The 26,003-nt window shown below is 35.3% G+C and overlaps 1 protein-coding gene across 1 annotated transcript in view; it reads left to right on the top strand.

Annotated features, from left to right (window-relative positions):
- The window catches only part of LOC138329899 (uncharacterized), a 39,596-nt gene that overhangs the window by 12,748 nt on the left and 845 nt on the right, over nt 1-26,003 (top strand). Inside the window, exons 3-7 of the mRNA XM_069277186.1 lie at nt 3,395-3,694; nt 15,802-16,031; nt 16,280-16,433; nt 18,044-18,149; nt 20,208-20,413. Of these exons, the coding sequence (XP_069133287.1) occupies nt 3,395-3,694; nt 15,802-16,031; nt 16,280-16,433; nt 18,044-18,149; nt 20,208-20,413 (996 nt within the window). The remainder of the gene's footprint in view (nt 1-3,394; nt 3,695-15,801; nt 16,032-16,279; nt 16,434-18,043; nt 18,150-20,207; nt 20,414-26,003) is intronic.

Below are 26,003 nucleotides of genomic sequence, written 5' to 3'. Positions count from 1 at the left end.
GATTGTAACCAAATTTGACCAGAAACATCCTTGGGGGAAGGGGAACAGAACTTGTATAAATTTTGACTCTGACCCATCGTGGGCAGGAGGGGCGGGGCCCAATAGGGAAAATAAAGGTAAATCCTATAAAACGCTACTTGTCCTTGAGTTCAGCATGGATTGTAACCAAATTTGGCCACAAACATCCTTGAGGGAAGGGGAACAGAACTTGTATAAATTTTGGTTCTGACCCCCTAAGGGCAGGAGGGGCGGGCCCAATAAGGGGAATAGAGGTAAATCCTATAACTCGCTACTTGACCTAGAGTTCTGCATGGATTGTAACCAAATTTGGCTACAAATATCCTTGGCGGAAGGGGAACAGAACTTGTATAAATTTTGGTTCTGACCCCCCGGGGGCAGGAGGGGCGGGGCCCAATAGGGGAAATATAGGTAATCTTATAAATCGCTACTTATCCTAGAGTTCTGCATGGATTGTAACCAAATTTGACCAGAAACATCCTTGGGGGAAGGGGAACAGAACTTGTATAAATTTTGGCTCTGACCCATCGTGGGCAGGAGGGGCGGGGCCCAATAGGGAAAATAAAGGTAAATCCTATAAAACGCTACTTGTCCTTGAGTTCAGCATGGATTGTAACCAAATTTGGCCACAAACATCCTTGAGGGAAGGGGAACAGAACTTGTATAAATTTTGGTTCTGACCCCCTAAGGGCAGGAGGGGCGGGCCCAATAAGGGGAATAGAGGTAAATCCTATAACTCGCTACTTGACCTAGAGTTCTGCATGGATTGTAACCAAATTTGGCTACAAATATCCTTGGCGGAAGGGGAACAGAACTTGTATAAATTTTGGTTCTGACCCCCCGGGGGCAGGAGGGGCGGGGCCAAATAGGGGAAATATAGGTAATCTTATAAATCGCTACTTATCCTAGAGTTCTGCATGGATTGTAACCAAATTTGACCAGAAACATCCTTGGGGGAAGGGGAACAGAACTTGTATAAATTTTGGCTCTGATCCCCTGGGAGCAAGAGAGGTGGGCCCAATAGGGGAAATAGAGGTAAATCCTATAAATCGCTACTTGTCTTAGAGTTTTGCTTGGATTGTAACCAAATTTGGCCAGAAATGCATCCTTGGGGGAAGGAGAACAGAACTTGTATAAATTTTGGCTTTGACCCCCTGGAGCAGAAAGAGTGGGGCCCAATAGGGGAATTAGAGGTAAATATTCAAATTCCTTCAGAAAAGAAACAATGAAGTTGTATTCAGAACTTTCCTAGGCATCACAAACCCGGTGAGCGATACAGGCCCTCTGGGCCTCTTGTTTAAATAAGAAATGGTAAAATTCATTAAATATTACAATATGATGCTCCTCTTGAAGTGTGTCTTGATCTGAAATTTTAGCTTGACTTAAATAAAAATCCATGGAACGGGGTTAGGCAAAATAATTGGAAATATTTTTGTCACAGTTAGACTTTAATAGATTAGGTCATGTGCCTTATTTTCATAAATTGTCCAAATCTACTGTGCTGTGACACATTTTATTAAATGGAAAACAAATTTTGGAAGTATGCAAGATGGGTTAGGGGAGGAAATTGGTTTATTTGCTCAATTGCATGGTAGTAATTGGGTGTAATACAATCCATACTGCACGTAAGGCTCTGGGTTCTGTCCCCTGGCCGAGACACACCAAAGTTTATAAAAGTGATAGTTTCTGTTCCTGCTTAGCGTTCAGCATACATGGAGTTGGACGACTGGTTCGCCCGTTGTCAGTATAATGTGACCGAGGGTGGGGTGTGTTTGCTTGGTGTGATCTTCGGGCGGCATGCATTCAGTGAAATAGCACTATAAAAAGGGCTCATAAGTTCCACTATACAAGAAGACACTACATGAATATACCGTAGTCTCCTAGGACACGCACCTCGCACAACATACACGCAACGCACAGCATACATGGGGGCCGTCCTTGCATGACCCTGGTTGTTAATAGGACGTTAATTAATCAAACAAACAAAGATTACAATACAGATCCTTATACCCACTTAGTTAAATAGCTGTATTTTAACAAGATTGCGTGAATTCTGGTTATTTTAACTTGATTTATTCATCAATTGCATGGTTACATTTGAACTTGTTGCAATAGTGTTATTTTGTGATTTAAACGATATTTAACTTTTTATTCTGTTTTTTATAATGGAGAACAAGAGTGTAAGTATTATAGGATTTGTGCGGTTATTGAGTATTTATATTACATCATAGATACTGTCCATACATACCGATGATGTCATCTGATAAATACATGTAATATACTAGGATGATGGGCTACTAAATTTGTTCAGATGAATGACCTTGACCTTTATTTAAGGCCACATGATTCAAAAAGGCTGAATTATTTAAGCAACTAGAACCTAGAGGCCTAGACACCTGATATTAGCTGGGTCATACATAGAAATTCTTATTGATTCTCTTACATGTATGTAATATCAATATTCACTATCGAAGGTATAGCAGGTCTTTTTTTTAATCAGATCCACTTTGATTTACTTCAAATATTGATATGATTTCCTAACATGATGAAATAGCATCAAGAATTATCGCCTTTTCGCAAGTCTCCTCATTTCATCTGCGACACTCCTTTAGGTGTCGCTCCACTAGTAATATAGAAATGCATTGAGAATGGTTCGACTACATCTTCTCGACGAACTCGACATCGGGGTATTGTGACCCCTTACAGAAATATAAGGCCTCTAGCACACAGTTGCAGCAATATTGCAGCAATATAGCGACAATATTGCTGCAATACATACTTTTCGTATCCAAATGAGTTTGCCACACCATATCAGCACATATTTGTCGCACCAAAGCTGCACACACTTGCTGCAACAAAGCTGCACATATTTTTGCAGCAATATTGCGACAATACATACTTTTCGTATGCAAATGAGTTTGCCGCACCAAATGCAAAGCAGCACAATAAAGCCGCACATAGTTGTGGCACCATTGCCGTTAGCTTCCTGGTTTATATTTAAACAAGTACAAAGGTATAAATAGAAAAGTTTGAAAAATCACAAGAATCATTCTTTTAATTCTTGGTACTTGTATTATGCAATGACCTTTTGAATTCATTTGGTGATGAAATTGGTCTTAACCTTGACCAAGAAATACCTTGTCAGCATCAAATAAAAATTATTGTTCCGGGAAACATGAATAGAATAAAGATATGTGTACATGCACAAAAATTGTTTGACCTTTATCTTCATTTAAGATGACAGGGGTCAAAATGGCTAAAATCTTTAAATCACTATGTTGTATTGTGTCAATAGTCAGATGACCGTTAAGGCCCATGTGTCTCTTGTAATATCATATGGGATGTTTTTTATTGTTCTTGGGTCCTCTCATTACAGGCAGTACAACAGTTACAACCCAATCCACAACAACGTCACTTACAACGGTAAAAACTACGCAGCCACCAAAAACTTCATCAACAGCAACGCCGCCTTACGTATCAAAGACTCCGTCCGAAACAACGAGTCTGACTGAAACAAGGAGTCCGGCTGAAACAGCGAGTCTGACTGAAACAACAAGTCTGACTGAAACAACGAGTCTGACTGAAACAACAGGTCCGGCTGAAACAACGAGTCCAACTATAGCATCAACTACTTCGGCAGTGACTAGGACTAGTGCAGTGCCTGCGACACCTAAAGGTAACTTAGAACATTGTCATCTCAAACACGTAAACTACATATGCCTCATATCTCCTCCATAGTATATATATATAAATATGACTGTATAGAAAAATGGCATTATAAAACAATTGTGCGCAAATGAACGAATCATTTGTCATTAGTTATGTAATACATCTCAGTGGAATACAGATGCGTTTACAATCATAATACTTGCATGTCTGTTTTTGATAAAGCAACGTTTATTTTTCAATTGAAGGTGGACTCAATATACTAACAAAACCAATCATTTATTATTTTTCAATAAACGTTTTAGTTGACGTATGAATATATCAGAAATGGAACCATGCTTGGACTATCTCAATCACCCCGCCCCTCCATCGAAACAATTGATATTTGTCCAAATCTCTTTCTGATGTTAATAATGCTACATTGGAGGAGACATATTCAAATGAAATAAAATACTTGGCGCAAGTTGAAATAGCTGGAGATCAAGTTTCCTTATAAGATATAGAATCATGTATTGAGAACGTCAACAGCCAGGATCTTGGTGTTCCAGAAACACCTTCAACATCGATATCTGTACTTATTCCAGCAGATTCATAAAAGTAACCAATGAAAATTCGAAAAAAACACCATATTCCAAGACAGAATTTATAATCATGGTAGGGTAAAATTAAAGCCATTTGTAGATAGTTACACAATGAGAAATACACATACAAACAAGGTATTTATTTGCACGACTGAAAATGTATCAACACTTCACATGGTGCTAAATTAATCCAATGCAACGGGTTCTATACCCTCTGTCTAGAACAATCAAGATTTTCCCCACAAAATTAACACAACAGTGACATGAAATGAAAATAAACTTGTATGCATTCTGAATATGATTTATACTTCATAGAAAAATAGTTATACACTTTTCTTGTTTTATCATAAAAAATCGGTTAAATTTCAACAAATCCAGTTGTTTACTACTTTGTTACGAGTTTTAGACTTATCAGTGACCGGTGTTATACATTTACAGACTGGCATAAAGAATTTAACATGCTCAACTTGATATGAACACAGTGACAACACCGATATTGGCTGAAAAACTAGGCATCTTTTACTGTGAGCAAAGATCTAAAGCTGGGGAAACATCAACACCTACATAATATCACACACACAAAACAAGAGGTCCATTTGCCTTAACGTTCACCTGAGTTAGAATATATAATGAAACAAATAATGAATCAAATTAAAGATATATAAACACTATATACTGGGCCTTGAAGTTGGTCAGTGATTTATAAATTTGACCTTTTTAGACTATGAAGAGTATTTGCTTCCATCAAACCTGTGAACTTAGAGGTATTTTTTTGGAATTTTAATCAATTTGACCCTGTTTAGTCCTGCCCCTCTGGTCCCCTAGGGGTCATCGAGGACGGATATGGATGTTAAAATGCTATATCTTAGGCTAATAATTCTAATCAAGTTTGACTAATTTCCTATGAAAATTGGGCAAATAATGTTCACAAATATGTTTTTCCTATATAAAATAAAGTAAACTTGACCCCTCCCCAGGGGGTAACGTGAGACTCCAAGATCATATAATTCACAGTTTTTATAAAACATTTGAAGACCTTTCCATCTATAATTATTTGATTCTACTATATCCCGAATTTTAGAAGATTTTTGAAGTTTTAGCCTATTTTACCCTTTTTTAGCCCCGCCCCTCTGCCCCCAGGGGGTCGGCCAGGACCAATGTGGATATGATATTAAAATGCTATCTCAGGCTAAAAATTCTAACCAAGTTTGACTCATTTCCAATGAAAATTGAGCAAAAAATGCTCATTAATGTGTTTTCCCTATATAAACTATAGTAAACTTGACCCCCTCCCCAGGGGGAAACGTGAGACCCCAGGGTCATATAATTCACAATTTTTGTAAAGGACCTTAAGACCTTTCTATCTATGAAGAGTATTTGATTCTACCACATCTGTGAGAAGAGAAGAAGATTTTTGAAATTTTACTCAATTTTACCCCTTTTGGCCCCTCCCACACAGTCCCCTGGGGAATGGGGACCATATAATTCACAATTTTGATTGGCTTTATGCCTTAGAAGGTTTGTGCAAAATTTCATTGAAATTACTTCAGCAGTTTTGGAGAAGAAGTCGAAAATGTAAATTGTTTACGGAAATACGACGGACGACGCACAACGACGGACAAAAGGCGATTAGAATAGGTCACTTGAGACTTCGTCTCAGGTGACCTAAAAATGCAATGAAAAACATCATAGCAGCAATCGATATTCACCTGTAAGATTTAAATACGGACATTGATATTTTCGCAGGAATATAATTCAAGCAGCCTAATAAATTACTAGATGGGCCGACGCCTTTGCCAAAAATTTCGCTGAACATTCATCGGTCAAAAATCATTCCAAAAAATTCCAAAAATTTAAAAAAGAGAAGGAAAAGAGACGTCTAAATTTTAAATCCTCCAATACTGAAAGTTACAATAGGCCTTTCGAGATACCAGATTTGCTCGAGTCCCTTGAGAAATCAAGGCACTCGGCAGCTGGACCAGACGAAATTCCATATATGCTTTTAAAACAATTACCAGAATCTTTACTAAAATGTCTTTTAACTATATTTAACCAAGTTTACTCTTCTGGCAAAATTCCCGAGTCTTGGAAGGAATCTACTATTATACCCCTTCCGAAGCCCGGGAAAGATGCTACTGATGCCAAAAACTATCGTCCTATTTCATTGACGAGTTATATTTGTAAAACTCTAGAACGTATGATAAATACTAGATTAGTTTGGTTCCTGGAATCAAACAATATTTTAAGTCCTTTGCAAAGCGGCTTTAGAAACCGCAGGGGAACGGTAGACCACTTAGTTAGACTAGAAACATTTATACGGGAAGCATTTGCCAAGAAAGAACATCTTGTGGCCGTATTCTTTGACCTTGAAAAGGCATACGACAGAACTTGGCAATATGGAATCATGAACGATCTTCATGATATCGGTATACGTGGTAATTTGCCAAAGTTTATTTCAAATTTTATATCTGACAGGCATTTCAAAGTTCGAACGGGTTCAACTTATTCAGAAACACAAAAACAGGAGGTGGGTGTCCCCCCAGGGTGGTATCCTGTCTGTCACACTTTCTGGCTTACAAATTAACAGCATAACCAAATGTCTTGGTCAATCTACAGAAGGGTCTCTATTTGTGGATGATTTCTTGATCTGTTACAGATCAAAAAACATGCACACTATAGAACGACAACTACAACAATGTTTAGGCAAATTACAAAATTGGGCTGACGAAAATGGCTTTAGATGTTCAAGATCAAAAACTGTCTGCATGCATTTCTGTCAAAAACGATAACCACACAACGATCCAGACCTCACACTCAATGGAATTAAAATTCCAGTAGTTGAACAAACTAAATGTCTTGGATTAATATTTGATTCGAAACTGTCCTTTGTTCCACACATAAAACACCTGAAGGATAAGTGCTCGAAGGCGCTGAACATTCTACGTGTTCTGTCCCATTCTGATTGGGGTGCAGACCGTGAAATGCTTCTGCGTATCTACCGGGCACTTATTAGATCAAAACTTGACACCCTACCTAAGATGCCAATGGGCGAAGGACACATACTGTCGTATTTTATCTTACCTTAATGCTTATACAGTTTCTGGAATGCAACATGGCATTGTGTTAAATCACAACGCTCAGCATTATGTGTCCCACTCTTTTTTTTCAAAACGGATATGTAAAACTTCCGAAAAATATTATAAATATCAGTTAATTATGATAATTCAAGTATTGGTCGAAATATGCACCTGATCATCACATTCTACTCTTACAGTAAAGTCGGTAATATTTGTCATCGGGGTTTGGAATCATGACAAAGAACAGGATATGTTCGTAGTAGTTTAATTGTGACAAGAAAAACCTACAAAAGACAATACAAACATTCAAACAATCGAACTCACCGGAATATTAACGCAAAAGATTCACACGACTCTACACTCGTATTACATGCTAGTCAACGTACCAGGTTTCCTGAACGGCGAATCCTATGGATATCAATATATCTATACTTCGGTATCGCTACCTTCTTGTATAATATGGACAGATCTGCTGGGCTCTGCTCGCGCAGGAGTCCAGCGATGAAGTGCCAGAGATATGGGTAGAGGAGAGGAGGGAAGCTAGGGAAGTGACGTAGATATGTAAAAAAGCATGCAAGGCAGTTGTTAACAGAGTTCAGGTCGGTGTCACGTATTTGACAGTGTATTCTCATTAATTTGATATTATGGGAAAACAGGATGTAGGCGAAATTAACTTTAAAAAACTTGGCATATAATTCATCACCTTGAGCTGTGTATGGTTAAACTGAACATTATTTTAAATATCAAAATGTTAGGGCACACCAGTAGTGTCTTTCTTATTCTGTTACTCAAGCGACAAATTAAAAAAATATGAAAACTTCGATTTGTGACATTGGATATAGTGCGATATGTCGTTATAAAGGCAAGTTTATGTTATTTTCAGTCACAACAAAAACTCGATCGAAGTGTTTCATTATAACGTATGTCAGGTAAAAGGCCCAATGGGCTTTAAATTTACCAGTATTAATGTGGAGGGCGCTGTAGTCATAATAGTTCAATCGGGTTTTAAGTATTACAGACATATGTGTATTAATACAATTAACTAATTTAAATTCAAAAATCAAAAAATTATCGTGGACGGATTGTCAATCTACATGTATATGCAACACGTCGTTTATCAACTGTTAAATTCTTTTTTTTTGTAAAAATACCTTTTACTTATAAAAAGCCGCAATTTTATAAATATTTGGCACCTTGCTTAAAACAGTATGGGATATGTATGCATATCTAGGGCTCTCATTCAATTTCCATATTTGTTATATTTTAGATCAAATTTATCTCACTCTTCTCTCTTACCTAATAACAGATGTATTAAGAATTTGCGCTTGCATACATTTCAATCATTCGTCTCATCCACTCAAAGAATTATATTCAATGAAGTTAATTTAATTAATTTCCACAACAATTTTAAAATATATCAAGGGAGACAACTCTTACATAAAATAGTCAGAAGGGAAACTTTCATTCCGTTTCATTCTAATATTCCGGGAAAAAAACCCAAACACATTTACTCATAAGGAACACCATATTCACCTCAACTTGCACCACTCTCTGCATCTTTCATACAGCTATATATTCAACATTCACACATAATAACAATACTTATTGTTACAGTAATACTGCATAGTAAATTGGATTGTTTGTGTAATTAAATAATAATAATGATAATAAATATAGAAGGACATAAAATCATTATTTGAAGGATATTTCATAATAATAATGATAATAATTACAGGAGGACACATACAATCATTCTTTGAAGGACATTTTGGTAAAAATATATAAAAAGACATACTGAGTATAGAAAGGGAAAACCTTTCAAAAATTAGAGTTTATAGTCTTATTTTGAAAGAAAAAAAATGTGCAAAATTTACAGTATGATTTATTGAATAAGAATTTGGTACATTGGCAAATATATGAAGAAAAAGAAGGCTTATGTGGAAAAAATCAGTGGTCCGCAGTCGTTTCGGGTTCAAATATTATCCTTCAGTGTCTTACTTCCGGTATATCGTTCGGCATGTTTGTCAACAATGTTGTTCACGTTTTTTTAGTCTGTTTTGTGGTGTTAAGCAGTATTAAAGGTAGGTACTCTTTGAAAGGAGCGGTTTGTCTAATGTTAGTTTTTTAAAAATGGTATTAATGTGTTGTGTTCTAAATGGGTATTTATTGTCCGACATAATATTATAATGCAGTCTGCACCACGTGTTTTCTTGGTGAATTTCCATATGCTCCATATCTTTTAACTTGTCACTTTTTTAAAATTTACGTATATATGTATTGTTTAGTTTACATAAATATAATATTTCTTGTACATTTGGGTTATTAATTTATGTTTTAGTAGGTCTCTATGTTCAGGGGTCATTATCGATGTTTACCACGTGTTCTAGTTTTGCTTGCCTGTAGCGAAATACGTATACTCTGTCCGTGTTTATGACGTCACTGTAAACAAAATTTGTTATGTAAGTAGGTCACATCTACAATGTATTGTTTAGACTACTTGTTTTGTTGTAGTGTGAATGATGTTTTGTTTTTAATTTCAGTTACTAAAGAGGTGATTAAGTGTTTGACCTGTTATAATGGAGCCTAGAAGTTATGAAGAGATCATGGTTTGGAGAAAAATGTTTTCAGTGTGAACAGAGACGTGTTGCTGGTGTGGATTGGATTTATTCTGGCAGAGAATGAAGAAAAGTTTTAACTACTGGAGCCAATGTCTTATTTCTGTGTTTATTGATTTCCTCTAGCATTAACAAATATCGTTTTAATATTGATAGGATGTTTACTTGTTTGGTTCTTGCATCACTTAAGTAATAACATTTATATATTGAAAATCCTATGATGGATAGTATCAGATTAATATCATCATATTTTGTGTATTGTATTTTATAGCCAATGACTATATTTTTCAAAGTGAACATGTTTTTGTTATACCCTATTTTTCCAAAGATTTCATTAATAACTCTTTGGAAATTTGCCAAATAAGGACATTTTATGAAAAAGTGATCATAATCTTCAATCTCGTTATTACATACATTACAATAGGGTTCCAGCTTTATTTTCCATTTAAAAAGTAATTGTTTTGTTGTCAATATTTTATTCAATAACTTCCATCTAAATTCTTTTACTTTGTTGTCTTTTAATTTTTGAAAGATAAATATGCAGGCATTTTTAAGATGATTTTGTGTAATGTCAAGGCAATTTATCCAGTATAGATATGCTATTGGTTTTTCTGATAGAATTTGTATGAAATGGCTGTATATATTAGTATTTTTGCTTTTTGTGATGTCCAAGTTAGAATGTTTTGGTAAAGAGAGTGTAATTTTCTTGTCTTTTTTTATATGAATGTTTTCTAATCTAATACTGTTGTCTTTTATTTTCTTTATCCAATTTGTGGGTATTGATTTCTTTATCTGACTGATTTCGCTCATCCAGTTGGTTTTATTTTTCAATTTTTCAAGTATTATTTGTTCGCTTATATTTCCATGGTTATCCAAAATGTCTTTTATAGTTATGATATCATCTTTTATCCATTTTCTAAAACATAAACATTTTCCTCTGAATTTTATATACTTATTTCCCCAAATTATTTGGGATAGAATATCTTTGTAGTCTTTTGGTGAACTCTTGCTTTCTTTAATTAGAATGAATGATGATAATATTTCATAATAGAAGGGTGATATCATTTCTTTCGAATTTTTTAAATCTTTAAGGTTATCTAAGTTCATTTTACATACAAGCAAATCTTCCCCAAATTTGTCAAATTGCAATTTAGGGATCAATTTCCATAGAGCATTATTATCTGTCATGTATTTTTTAATCCAACTAATTCTGATAGTGTTTATATGTGATTTTATATCAATTAGATTTAATCCACCTTCAATATAGCTTCTTATCATTGTTTTTCTTTTGATCTTTTCTCTCTTTCCTTCCCAAACATATTCATAAATTAACTTTTCAATTATTGTAATAATATGTGCGGGAATATAAATAACTGAATAAAGATAAGTTAGTTGTGGTAGTAGTAGTGATTTTACAATTTGTATTCTCCCAATGAATGTTAAATTTCTTATTTTCCATATATTTATTGTCTTTTTAACTTTTTCTATTTTTTCTTGCCAGTTTTTTCCCATCATGTCTTCTGTATTTAATCCAAAATATACCCCAAGGGCTTTAATTGAAGTCTCTGACCAGTCAATGTCCTCAAAATTATTTTCAATCATAGTTTGGTTTCCTAATCTGAGGCCTTTTGATTTTTCCCTGTTTAAGATCAAACCAGAATATGTTCCAAATGTTTCAATAATATTTAGTGCTTTTTGAATATCTTGTTTGGACTTTAAAAATAGAGTGGTGTCATCTGCTAATTGTGAAATCTTATAAGGCCTTTCCTGTGTTCTGTGTATTTTTATACCATTTATTTCATTGTTTTTTCTAATATTCATTGCCATGACCTCTACTGTTATAACAAAAATTAGTGCGGATGCTGGGCAACCCTGACGGATACCACGAGAAATGTTTACTGGTTCAGAAATCCATCCATTATTACATAAAACACATTTAATATTTCTGTATAATAACTTTATCCAATCTATAAAAACTTCACTAAAGCCAAATTTTCCTAGAGTTTCATATATGAATTCCCATTCGACTGTATCAAATGCCTTCTCAAAGTCTAAGAATAATATTGCACCATTAATATTAAATTTCTCTACATTTTCAATTATGTCTTGTATTTGTCTAATATTGTATCCAATATATCTATTTCTGATAAAACCGTTTTGATCTGTGTTTATTATTTTTGGAAGTATCTTTTTTAATCTTTCAGCTAAGCAGCGTGCCAAAATTTTGTACTCAACATTCAGTAATGTAATCGGACGCCAATTTTTTAAATTTAGAGGATCACCTTTTTTATAAATCAAAGAAAGTATTCCTTCTCTTTGGGATCTTATCAATGTTCTTTTTTTGAAGCTTTCATTATAGCATTTAGGTAGCAGGTTTTTAAGATATTTCCAAAATTTCTTATAGAATTCTATAGTAAGCCCATCTGATCCTGGTGATTTATTTAATTTCATTGAGTTTATGGCCTGGCTACATTCTTCTTCTGTAATGGAACCATCACATGAGATACTATCTTCCTTTCTTAACATTTTTTCAAAATTAGTTTGATTAATATATTGTTTTATTTCTGAGAGATCTATGTTTTTGGAGGTATATAATTTTTCATAAAATTGTTTCAATCTTTTTAGTACATTTTCTGTATCATCTAAAATGTTTCCATTGTCATCCTTTATTTTTGAGATTGATTTTTTTGTCTGTCTTTTATTTTCTAATGAAAGGAAGTATTTTGTGTTTTTTTCTCCTTCCTCAATCCATTTAGCACGTGATCTTATTTGTGCGCCATGTGCTTTACATGTATATAGGTTTTCTAGCCTTTCTTTTGTTTCTGCTATTTCGTTAGCATTATCCTCGGTACTTTTATCTATATTTTTTAGGTGTTCTTCAATGTTTTTAATTTCATCTTTTCTTTGTTTCATTATTTGTTTGCTAAATGAAATGCTTTTTTCCCTTATTTCTATTTTGCACAATTCCCATGCTTCCAGAATTTGTTTAGGTTTTTTTGCTACAATATTGATACATTTATTTAATATATTTTCTATACATTTTTGATATTTATCATTTTGTAACAGACTGTTGTTTAATTTCCAATATTCAGGACCTCTTTGTGTATTCTTAATATCAATAGTTAATGAAACTGCTTGGTGATCGGTTGTTTTTATCATTGCAGGCCTTATATCTGATTTCTGAATTTTTATTGTTAATTCTTTTGAGATTAGAAAATAATCTATTCTACTTGCCTCTCTATTAGAGTTTTTCCTGCGCCATGTAAATTGTTGTACTTTTGGATTTTTTATGCGCCAGGGGTCTATTAAGTTGTGATTTTTTTTCAACAATTTGAAATTATGTACTGCTTTTTTAATTCTATTAACTGATTTTCTGTCGTTATTGTCTTGGATTTCATTCCAGTCGCCCCCAATTACTATAAGGCCTTGGGAGAAATCTGATATATGTGATTGTAATTTCTTGAAGAAAGTATTTCTGTGTTGCCTATCATTTGGTGCATATATGTTTACAAGTGTGAATATTATCTCATTTATTTTTGTATTTATCATCAAAATCCTGCCATCTTTGTCTGACCATGTGTTTATGATTTCTGGATTTAGATTATTTTTAATAAGAGTTGATACTCCTCTGCTTTGACTTGTTCCAAAGCTGTGTTGTATATAACCATTCCATTCTGAATTTACGTAACTAATGTCTTTCTTTGTGAAATGTGTTTCTTGTAGAAATATTATGTTTGCTTTTTGTTGCTTTATCCATTGATGTAGTCTGTTACGTTTTTGTTTATCTCTTATGCCTTGTGTGTTAAGTGTTATATAATGCATCCTATCCATTTGGTTTCAGAGAAAAAAAATATTATATCTTTTTACCTTTGCATGTCACTCGCATGTGTTTGTATATATATACATTTTGACATAATCTTCATACATACATATGTTGTGATACATACTGTAGTGCACAACATTATACTTGGTATATATACTTAGTGATATCATGTATCTGCATCTATATTCATCTATGCTCGCGGCTTTGTAAATATTTATACTCATATATTTATATATATGCATTTTTACATTTTTGTACATTTTTAATAGTATTTATAAATGATAAAAGGTTGGGTTTTTTTCAATACATGAAAAAAATTCCCTTTGTTTTTTCCATCACCTCTATTGTATAAAAGTATAGTACTTTACTTGAATAAACACTGTGATCATGAAGAATGTTTAAATCTTGTTTTTGTTATTAGCACATTGTTTTTTTGCGTTTGTACTTATATCCTCAGGTGGAGAGCGGACTTCAACACTCAGGTGGCTTGATTTCCTTGAAGGAGTGTCCTTCATGAAATTGTCCAACACGCTTTGTCGGCCCCCTTTGGGCTTGCTCTTTGTTTCTATGCTTTCCCTTCCCTTTTTGGTAGCGCGTTTTTTCTTTTTGTGTGTTCCCGTTTTAGGATCCTCCCTAGCATCTATATAAACATCCTTACCAGAGTTTGTTTGGCTGTCGACATGGCTCTTATCTTCATCATCATTAGAATCAGTGGATTCTACACTTGTAACTATGGGTTCATCGTCTGAGCTGGATTCTCCAGAATCTTCCGAGGACCTATGATCTGTGTTCTCCCATATTTTGGGACATTCTGCCTTCATATGACCTGGTTGCCTACATTCTCTGCACACTTTGTCTTTTGTACAGTTTTTTGCGTAATGTCCCTTCTCAAGACAGTTACCACATGTCGCGTTGTCGTTCGGTTGACCAATATGTTTTACAGTTGCTCTGTATTTACCAATTTCCATGAGTGAAGGGAGTGGGGATTTCAAATCTTTCACGATCAAAATTCGGTCTCCCGTTTCACAATTGGTGAGAAAACTGTCTACTCTTAGTCTCTCTCTATACATCTTTACTATTTCACATTCGGCGTCGTGAATAGTAATGGCTCTTTTTATCTGACCATCCTCTGCTGAGAGAGGAATGTTTTTCACTCGTACCACAGTGGTGTTATCGTCGGTGTAGAATGGAAAGCTGGGGTTTGTGGAATATACCCTAACTGTCTTTCACCTAATAACAAGTCCTTTAGTCAAAATATTTGCCCTGGATTGTTCATTATCTACATATATCCGCCACATTCCACGGACTCTTTGTAGTTCCACTAAGCATTCGATGGGGATTACTACGGCTATATCTTTATACAGTTCAACATGATTGAGCCACATTTCTTTGGGTGGGGACCTGGTTCCAAAGATATCAATTTCTTTGATGAACACAGGCTTTACTGTTCTTGGATTGGGTCTAGCCGCCTCGGCATAAGTTGATCTTACTGACCTTTGTTCGTTGCCGCCATTTTCCATACCGACGCTATCTGTATTGGATTCCATTCGGTTTTCCATGTATTTCTCACCAAATCCTGCGAATTTTGATGTGTAACGATTGACGTCGTCGTTTAGTAGTAAACTCTCTACACAGAGGTTTAACTTTGCACTTTTGACAGTGTTTGGAAGTAAATTTTCCTGAGCGATATCGACCCGTGTCCCATAGGTAAAGGGCAGATCACTCAACCGTTAAATTCATTTTTGTTAAGTAACCACTTTGATAAATTTGCTGTGTTTAAGTTATTTACAATTTTTAATAAAATTTAAATGGATGAATTGATTCTTTTAGTATTTCACGAATGGAAAAAGTCGACATAAAAAAGAGAATACTAAGAAAAATGTGAATGTTTTCAGAAAGATAGGAGCGTTTGTAGACTGTATGTGTTCAAATGATACGGAAAGATACTATACATTGTGCCTCTTGGTAAAAAAAAAAGATAAGATTCACGGATTATTTATGATCACAAATGATATTTTCAGAATGTCAAGGAATGAACTTACATCGCTGGTCAAATAATATTAGGCAGACAGTTGATGGGAAAATCTATCCACTAGATAAATATATACAGGGTGCCGTATCCGTCATCGAGTACGAGCTTAAAGATTTGATTACAGTCACCTTCATTGAGTTGAATATTGGTCTAAAAGGTTACAAACATATGACGGTATCTGTGCTGGATATAATTGGTATCGTCCTGGAATCATTTGACGTAAGTATCATGTAGTTTGCTAGCATAGAGTGATTAACATCTAATACAATTTACTGCTGAATATTCATACTATATTGAGATAGTGTATCCGAAGCGTGTAGAAGCCATTGATGTTTTAATTGTTTTCGCTGCTTCTTTGAATGTGTTCTGTGTATAATCCGAAGGCAATGATTTTGGTGTTCACTAAGAAACGTAGGTCAAATTGAAAAGTTGAAGATCTGAAACAATTGCATCACTCCTGTTCACAGGTACCAGCGACTTTTCACAAATCCAAAATTACTACCGTGCCACTGAATAACACTCCTGGTTATTCGTTGCAAGTTAAACTGGAGGCAGATTCAAGTGATACCTGGTACAGGGTCTTATTCAGAAACTTAGCAATTTGCTACAAATCAGCCCAAGGTAAGCTAGCCTTGGCAGTTAACTTTTTACGTTGAGTTCGCCTTGTCGATGATTTTCGTGATAAGAGACGTTCACAGCTAGACAGCTTTTTACTGTCATATTGCTGAGTTTACATGTTCCCAAACACGCACCTTGCACAACATACACGCAACACACCGCATACATGGGAGGCCGTCATTACATGACCATAGCTGTTAATAGGACGTTAATTAATCAAACAAACAAACAAAGACCGCGTAAAAACTATTTTGCTTTGCTATTTTGTCAGTATAATGTGACCGGATGGGTTGTGATGTTTAGTATCTTTGATGAGAAAAAGAGACAAAAGCTATAGTCATACCGCACCCTATCAAGACATAACACACGTATTTCAATGTAAACATTTTGTTTGTTTGATTATTTCACCGTCCTATTAACAGCCAGGGTCATGTAAGGAGGACCTTCCACGTATGCAGTATGTAGCGTGTATGAAGTGCAAGGTGCGTGTTTTGAGAGACTGCAGTATGTTCGTGTTGTGTCTTCTTGCATAGTGGAAGTGTTGCCCTTTTTATAGTGCTATATCACTGAAGCATGCCGCCGAAGACACTAAGCAACACATCCCACCCGGTCACATTATACTGACAACGGGCGAACCAGTCGTCCCACTCACTGTATGCTAAGCAAGAGTAGAAACTACCACTTTTATAGACTTTGGTGTGTCTCGGCCAGGGGACAGAACCCAGTGCCTTCCTCACATGGGCGAACTCAAGGCCAAAAGTGAGGCGGTGCCAAGGGAGGCATAAGAAAAGGTTAGTTAGTTAGGAAAAAGAGACAAGATCCTAAATTAAGTCGCCTTTGCCGGGAAATAGTTATACCACACCCTATCAAAACATTCGTTGCACAAGCATTACATTACGCACAGGGGATCACGTCCTTAAATGAATCTAGCAATATATGTATGACATGCCCAAAAATTCATTCAGCTTTTTTTCCGATTTTCTGTATGGTATATATTGGTAGACATTTTGTCTATTCCTGAACTGCATATTAAATATTGAAACATGCCAAGCCATTGAAATTTGCTCAATAAAAGAGGTTACAGACTAATGCTGATTTTATGTGCCATTATGGTCACCTGGATATGATTCAAAATGCAACCCACTATATTGACCCCTTGCATCCATCTGTTTCTTCAAGTCGGTTAGTACTTATATGGGTATATAATAAAGCTTTATATTGTCGAAAAAGTCCATAGTTTACGACAGATATTATTTTTGTAAAATGAAGAAGCATAACATTTACATTAAGAAAGTGATTTTATCAATTTGACCTTTTAATCTATGAAAAGTATTTGATTCCATCACATCTGTAAAATTACATGCAGACGATTTATAAAATTGAAGTCACACAGTTGGAAATGCATGATACGCATACTTTGCTCACATGCTTTATGTGTGTGCTATTTTCAGCTCTAATAATTTTACATCATACATTTAACATATGCAATTCATGTTAGCATTTATGGCATAAGCATTGCTAATAATATGTATCAATATTATATCTTTCTTAACAATCCTAAAGAAATAACCCATTTTTCATTAAATTTTTGTCTTTAACTTTATCTTTAACAGGACTGAACCTTACTGGCCCGATAGAGGTGAACTTCCAGGAGACATTGATATTAACATGTACGACGGCAGATTCTTCACTTCTACCATTGAGATGGTTCTATCAGAGGTAAGTTGAGCAAACTTGGTGAACTCGAATTTCTAGACATCACTTTCGACAAAGATAGCATATGTCTGGCTAAATAGGTTCTTTTCAGCACCAAAGAGCGACTGCCCTGCAGGTAGGGCGTTTAGAATTGTACCTGCTGCCCCTATTGCATGATCGTAAAAGGCGACTAAAATTTAGGATCTTATCTTTTCTCTTCTTCCTAACTGACTTTATCTTTCCTAATGCCTCCCTTGGCACCGCCTCACTTTTGGCCTTGAGTTTTGAGCGTTTCGCCCCTGTGAGGAAGGCTCTGGGTTCTGTCCCCCTAGCCGAGACACACACCAAAGTCTATAAAAGTGGGAAGTTTTCTGCTCTCGCGACTTAACGCTCAGCAATACAGTGAGTGGGACGACTGGTTGGCCCGTTTGTCAGTATAATGTGACTGGGGTGGGGTGTGTTGCTTGGTGTCTTCGGTCGGCATGCTTCAGTGATATAGCATTCATAAAAAGGGCAACAGTTCCCACTATACAAGAAGACACTACATGAATATACCGCAGTCTCCCAAAACACGCACCTCGCACAATATACACGCAACACACCGCATACATGGGAGGCCGTCCTTACATGACCATAGCTGTTAATAGGACGTTAATTAATCAAACAAACAAAGTTTCGATGATTCATCTTGGAAATACCGGAAGTAGGTATATTTATTTTTCATTGGCTTCCGCCTTAAATATTATTTTGGTTGTTTGGCTATTAAAATGCCAAGTTTCATGTTTTTATTGAGATGTGCAGCATGCTATTGCATTACTTGTTAAGTTTTACCTGCGAAAATGGTGCAAAATAAACGGGAGTAGGTAAATTCTGCAATGACTTCAAGTTTAAATATTGTTCTGGTAGTCTAGGCTACTCACATGCAAAATTTCATGAAGTTTCATGCTTGTATAGAATATCATGATCGGTAATGAAAACATGCATACGCGCTTCCCAAATTGCGCATGACATACCCAATTTATCGCGAGAATAAGTTGGAGCAGCCTTTCGTTGATACCACTGACTCTTTAGATATTATAATATAATGGTCAAAAAATAATAATTACAGCTCTTTATTATACATATCTCTATCTATGTTTTGAACAAAATGTAGACTATCATATGGTTAGATGTTTTGTTGGCGTTTAATTATATATATAACAGTGTATACGTGAAAGAACATCCATGTTGATTCAAATTTTAAAATAGGTAAAGCAAATCATACCAGTGCCGGTTTGAATTATTATCACTTATACGTGATATACATATATATATATACACTTTGTTATTATAATAACAGTTTCGGATTAATTATGCAGAGAATAATATATAACAATCACTCGAATTCCAAATTAATGACTGTCCACTACAACAACATAATTATTTTCCCTAATTTAAGAAACTCGATCAACTTAGATGAAAATATTAAATTCTTGCCTTTTTCTTCTTTTATGCCAGATCCTTTCTAACCTATTGCTATTAGTCTACCATGTTACTTTATCTACAGAAATGAACTTTTTCGTGTACATTTGGCACCAGACTCTATGTGTATCATTTTGGTAACATTTGTGAAAATGACAATCATTTCTTTTTTGAGTGTCAAAATTGTGCTACCGCCCGCGCTGATAGGCACCAAGGTTTTAATGACTTAAACATACAAATAAAATGAAATTTGTTACTTTAAGGAAACGAAAACTTGGTTTTGGAAGTACATTTTCATGTATTCGAACTTGTGCAGGCATTTTCAAAGTCTAACAGAAAATTTTGAACAGAATATAACTGTATACTCTGTTATTGATATGTACATTATACGTTAAATTCAATTACTAGTGTACATATGTCATCACTTGTAAATCTTAACATGTGGATTGGAGAAGGCTTCATAATTTGAAATAACTTGTGCCTAATCCTATTGTGCTTATAATTAAATAATATATGCTTAAAGCCAAACCATCACTCTCTTTTATCATACACTTTATATTAAAACCATGTATGTATGTTTGCATATTGGTCGCATGGTTCGTGGAATAATGAAACTTACAGCAAGTCCAGATACAGAAAATATTATAAAGAAATCCGTCCAGGGACTGATCGATGGAGATACCGAACGACAATTAAAACAACGACTAGCCCCGATAATGTTACAGCAAGTGTTCTACAAATCCAGTACAGCTCCATAGGTGATGCTGGACGCTACTTGTGTTTTGGCAAGCAAACAATACAATATAAATTTGTGAAAATTATATACGGTAAGTTTAGCTGTTCTATGTCGCTGCGTTGTATCTGTATTTAGAAATATAAACTTGTTATTAAAATGCATTATTTTTAGAAGTATATACATGTACATGGGTTTTTGGTCTTACTAGTTAAATGTCCTATTAAAAGCCAGGGTCATGTAAGGACGTGCTAGGTTTATTGGTGGAGGAAAGCCGGAGTATCCGGAGAAAAATACCGACCAACGATCAGTATCTGACAACTGCTCACTTGGGTTTCGAACTCGCGACCCAGAGGTGAAGTGCTTGTGGTAATATGTCGGGACATCTTAACCACTCTGCCACCGCGGCCTGATACATGTGCATGTAATAATCATCAGTATTTATGTTAAATTCTGTTAAAGGTGCTAACTCGCCGGCGAGGAGTATTTTTTTATCTATTAAAACAGTAGCAAATTGATATTTTATATTTAATAATAAAAGTTACTTAATTTACACTTTTACCATCATTTTCAAGTTTGAGGTTCTTATTTTACTTAGAAAAATATAAAATAATTGATTGAATTCTGAAATCGAGAGGTCGAAAAACTCTATTTCAACATGGGCATTTTCTTTGATACAGACAGGTGTAATGCGGACAAAGGCAGTATTTTTGTGCCCGGGTGAGTACATGACCTGTTCTTAAAGTCGATTTGACACATTAATTTAAATACTTCACATTTATTTAAAATGTTCTCATTGTGTTAAACGTGACCACATGTCACTAAATGAATTATATATTTCACTAGAATTGGAAGGCAGAGGGGGTATATCCTGAGGGAAATACTCCCGGGGAAATCACTCCCGGTATGCACAGCCATTTACTGAAAATGGACCACGCAACATGCAATCTTAACTGGCAACGAATGCTTAACTTTAAATTTATATGTACGATAAAAATGCTACAAACAGCATTCAAAGTACTGAAAGTACTAAAGACTCGATCAATAAATATTTCATTGGTGTATTTCCTTTAAAGTGATATGACTAGTGATTCTTCTTTTATATTTAGTGCTATTTATTTTAAAGTGTAATTCAAAAGTATTTCTCCGTGATTTCATTATTAAGACATCAACAAAACCACCGAATTTGCATTTCTTTACCAACTCCCAGTACAACTGATTGTGTTACAGGTATAGCTTAAGTAGGGTGTAATATGAAAATTACCATAGAAAACATCTATCAATTATTGGCAACTCTTATTGACTTATTCTTTGTTAGCATGCCCCCTAATTTTCCATTAGAAATAAGGCATTTTGAATAAAACTCCGCTAAGAATGCTAAGCTATATTACTGATTATATTGATATGTTAAAACTAACGGTTCTCATTTTACACATATTTGGTTGCTGTAGTTAGAGTGAGCCTTTCTGGAAATCGTTTTAAATTCATTATTTTCAATGTTAGTGAATGTTTAAACAAATATTACCTTTTCGGTTTCTCGGAATTTCCCGAGACGTTCAGAATCTCGCCGCGGTTTAGATGACTCATTTTTTTCGGGGCAGGAGCAGGATGGATGGGCAGTCTCGGACGTTGATTGGTTTGGGGAAACAAGCGTTTATTATAGAATATCCGGTTCGAACAAAACACATCCTCGAAAAGTGACCAATGTTTTCAAACCGGAAACGGTTACATTCGTTTGCCGGACAACACATCAGATGGTTTGGTTGAAACTAATCTACAGCTACAGGTAAACTAATGTACTGTACAGTGAAACGTCTACTAAAATACAGACATAACGATTACTTGAACAATAGTCTAAATAAAGAACTGGGGACAACAAAAGATGACATCATAGCCATGTTTTAAAAAGCAGGAATCACTTCAAAGATATTCACTTCAAAGATTAAGGATAGGCAACAGTTCTTGTCAAAGTTATGTTGACATGAAAAAATGAACACAAATAAAATATTTTATTTGAAAACCGAGCCTTTAGTACTTTCAGTACTTTGAATGTTGTTTGTAGCATTTTTATCGTACATATAACATAAAACAAGCTCGACTGACGGTTCCTTTTTAGCTCACCTGGACCGAAGGCCGGTGAGCTTATGTCATGGCGCGTCGTCCGTCCGTCCGTCAACATTTCCTTTAAAACGCTACTAGTCATAGAGTTCTGCATGGATTGCAATCAAATTTGGCCACAAACATCCTTGGAGGAAAGCGAACAGAACTTATATAAATTTTGGCTCTGAGCCCCTGGGGGCAGGAGGGGAAATAAAGGTAAATCCTATAATTCGCTACTTGTCCTAGAGTTCTGCATGGATTGTAACCAAATTTGGCCACAAACGACAGTTTTTATTTTATACAATAGAATATCAAAAGTTATATGCAATGAGAAATTGTACAATACAATCTTTTTTAGATTATATCTTTCTACTGCGTATGCATCGTAAAATTCTACTAAATTGCATGAAAAATCACGATAACTGCAGGTACAGGTAGGTCTAACGTAATACATGTACAATGCACAGTCGATGTCGGGAACAGGTCCGATTTGATGCATTCAACTCAAATATAAAAACATGAATGCTATTGCCGAAACCTTTTGGACTAGAGATAGTCTTAAGTCTTCTACGATCGCTTTTTTAATGAATAAGAAAAAAAGCCACGAAAAAAATCACGATAGCTGCTCGCAAACCAGTGGTACCGCGGTTTCATCGGTTTTCGACGGCGAAAGACCAAAATAGATTTTTTACACACAATGTCAAACATATTCAATTCAAATCATTAATTATATGTTTCAGAAGCATGTTAATGATGTTTTTGTGCAATATTTCATGAATTTCATCTACTAAACGAAGCATTGTATCCACAAACGCTGTAAGATTTACATTGTAGCCTACGTAGGCCTACTGTTTCTTTTTGTCAAAGTGACGTTTAAATATTGCAATGTTTCAAGATAAAGTAACACTATTATTTTAAACTATGTAAAGATGTATATGTGTGCAAATTGCCACCATAATACCACAAATGAATGCTTATTCAATCCTTCAAAACGTCAGCTTGCAAGGTCGAATCACCCGGGCTCATAGAGGACTAAAAAGTGCCGTCATTGGAATGTTCGGGATCAAATCGTCAAATTTAGAAATGGTAATCAGAATAAAGAAATTAATTATTTATGTACTCAGATCGCAATATTTTCTAATCGCAACTGTTACAGGAAATTCTTATTACCTGGTATCGAGTTCTATGCCTGATTAATCTCGATATTAGTGCTGAAAATATCTGGTTTATTGATATTGTTCCGCTACTTTTGTTGAGTTTGAATTCGCAAATTCGAAGGACGTCAGAACGCTTGTTTTCAACCGGAATCAACACCTTAGTGATAAAGACCTTCCAAGTGAATTTTGGCATCGAGGGAACAGGGACATAAAAAGTTGATTTTCTCAAAAAGTAAGAAAAATATAATACATTAATTTTGCTGGAACACCAAAAAAAAACATTCTGATTTCGGAACAGTTGGAATCATGAAGATAACTCTAACAGTATTTTTATTATTAGTAGTATATATTATGTAAGTAATTATTATTATTATTTTTATTCTTATTTCTTCCACTTTCTTCCGCCGCGCGCGGGTTTCTGCAGTTTTTCTCGGAAACTACTGGGCCGATTATCACGAAACTTCACATACATGTACATACTCATTAGGGTGTGGGATTGTGCATAAAGGTTTTTTTTTCCAAAGGGAAGTCCAAGATGGCCGCCAGGGCCCATTTCCTGTTTTCAGGTTTCGGTCTCCGATCTCGATGAAAATTGGCCTATGGGAGTTTTAAGGGATGGCAAACATCACGAAAAAAAAATTCATGAAGATTTTTGGTATTCCAAGATGGCTGCTGGCCCACTTCCTGTTTTCACGTTTCGGTCTCCAATCTCAAAGAAAATTGGTATGTAGGGGTTCTAAGGGATGGCGAACAACATGCAAAGGTTTTCGTAAAGATTTTGGTATTCCAAGACGGCCGCTGGCCCACTACCTATTTTCAGGTTTCAATCTCCGATCTCAATGGAAATTGGTCTAAAGGGGTTTTAAAGGATTGCGAACATCATGCAAACATTTTTGTGAAAATTTTCGGTATTCCAAGATGGCTGCTGGTCCACTTACTGTTTTCAGGTTTCGGTCTCCGATCTCAAAGAAAATTGGTATGTAGGGGTTTTAAGGGATGGCAAACAACATGCAAACATATTTCGTAAAGATTTTAGTATTCCAAGATGGCTGCTGGCCCACTTCCTGTTTTCAGGTTTCGGTCTTCGATCTCAATGAAAATTGGTATATAGGGTTTTAAAGGGATGGCGAACAACATGCAAAGGTTTTCGTAAAAATTTTGCTATTCCAAGATGGCCGCTGGCTCATTTCCTATTCTTCAGGTTTCGATCTCCAATCTCAATGAAAATTGGTCTACAGGGGGTTTTAAGGGTTGGCGAACAACATAAAAACATTTTCGTAAAGATTTTTGGTATTCCATGATGGCCGCTGGGCTAACTTCCTGTTTTTATATTTTAGTCTCTGATTTCAATAAAAAATAGTATATAGGGGTATTAAGGGATGCTGATAAATATGATAAAAATTTTAAAAGATTGTCGCGGGGCAAACTTCCTGTTTTCAATTTTTCGTCAGCAATTCATTGAAAATTGGTAAATGGGGGTTTTAACTTAAAATTATAAGGGATGCCTTACAGTCATGATAACTGCCAAATCAACCCTCTGAAAATAGCCGTGTATTACCGTATTTTTGCGCGTATAGTGCACACTTTTTTTCAGATTTGTTGCAATTGGGGGTGCGTTTGGGGGACTATGTAATGGTGTCCATTACAATGAGTACTTGTTTTATATGTGCATATGTGATGTATTGTATTATAGCGTTTAATATGTGTCACATCATTAATATGTCCTGGTTTATAATTATTTTTCATTAATGTTATTTCTTGAATTGCTATGCATCGTATCAATTTGTTCCTTTACTTACCTAACGTTTCTTTTGTTTTTTCTGTTCATTTAACTTGTAAATACTATATACACTGGAGGAATAACATCAGGAATTAAGGAATAAAAAATACAGGTGTAAACCATCCTAAAAAATGGAGGTCATTGCACGTCATTCTGAGTTTGCTTTGGTCTTGTTTCAGAAAAGGGTGCCTTTTCGCAGGTAATACAAATTTTTGTAATGACGGTGTTGCGATATCCGAATGGAAGGATCAGCTAGTTGCGTCTGATCTCATTCTTGTGAATACTGAGAAGCAAAGATATAGGCCTTGGGTTACTGGACGAATTAATTTAAGTAAGAACATAGTATATTGTACATGTTATAACTATGATGGCTGATTTCTGCCATCTGCCGTCATTGCGTCTGCGCAACAATGCGACAAAATCAATCCGCCAATGCAACAACGCTAAAATCATGTGTCACTACGACGAAATAATATAATGCATTGTCGCCTTATTTTGTCCCATTGTTTAGCCCTGCAGGTAGGGCGTTAGAGTTGTACCTACTGCCCCATTGCATGATCGTAAAAGGCGACTAAATTTAGGATCTTATGTCTTCTTCCTAACTAACTATCTTTCCTAATGCCTCCCTTGGCACCGCCTCACGTTTA

This window comes from Argopecten irradians, chromosome 8, assembly GCF_041381155.1.
Source record: "Argopecten irradians isolate NY chromosome 8, Ai_NY, whole genome shotgun sequence".
NCBI lineage: Eukaryota > Metazoa > Mollusca > Bivalvia > Pectinida > Pectinidae > Argopecten > Argopecten irradians.
This window is presented reverse-complemented; position numbering and strand designations above follow the sequence as displayed.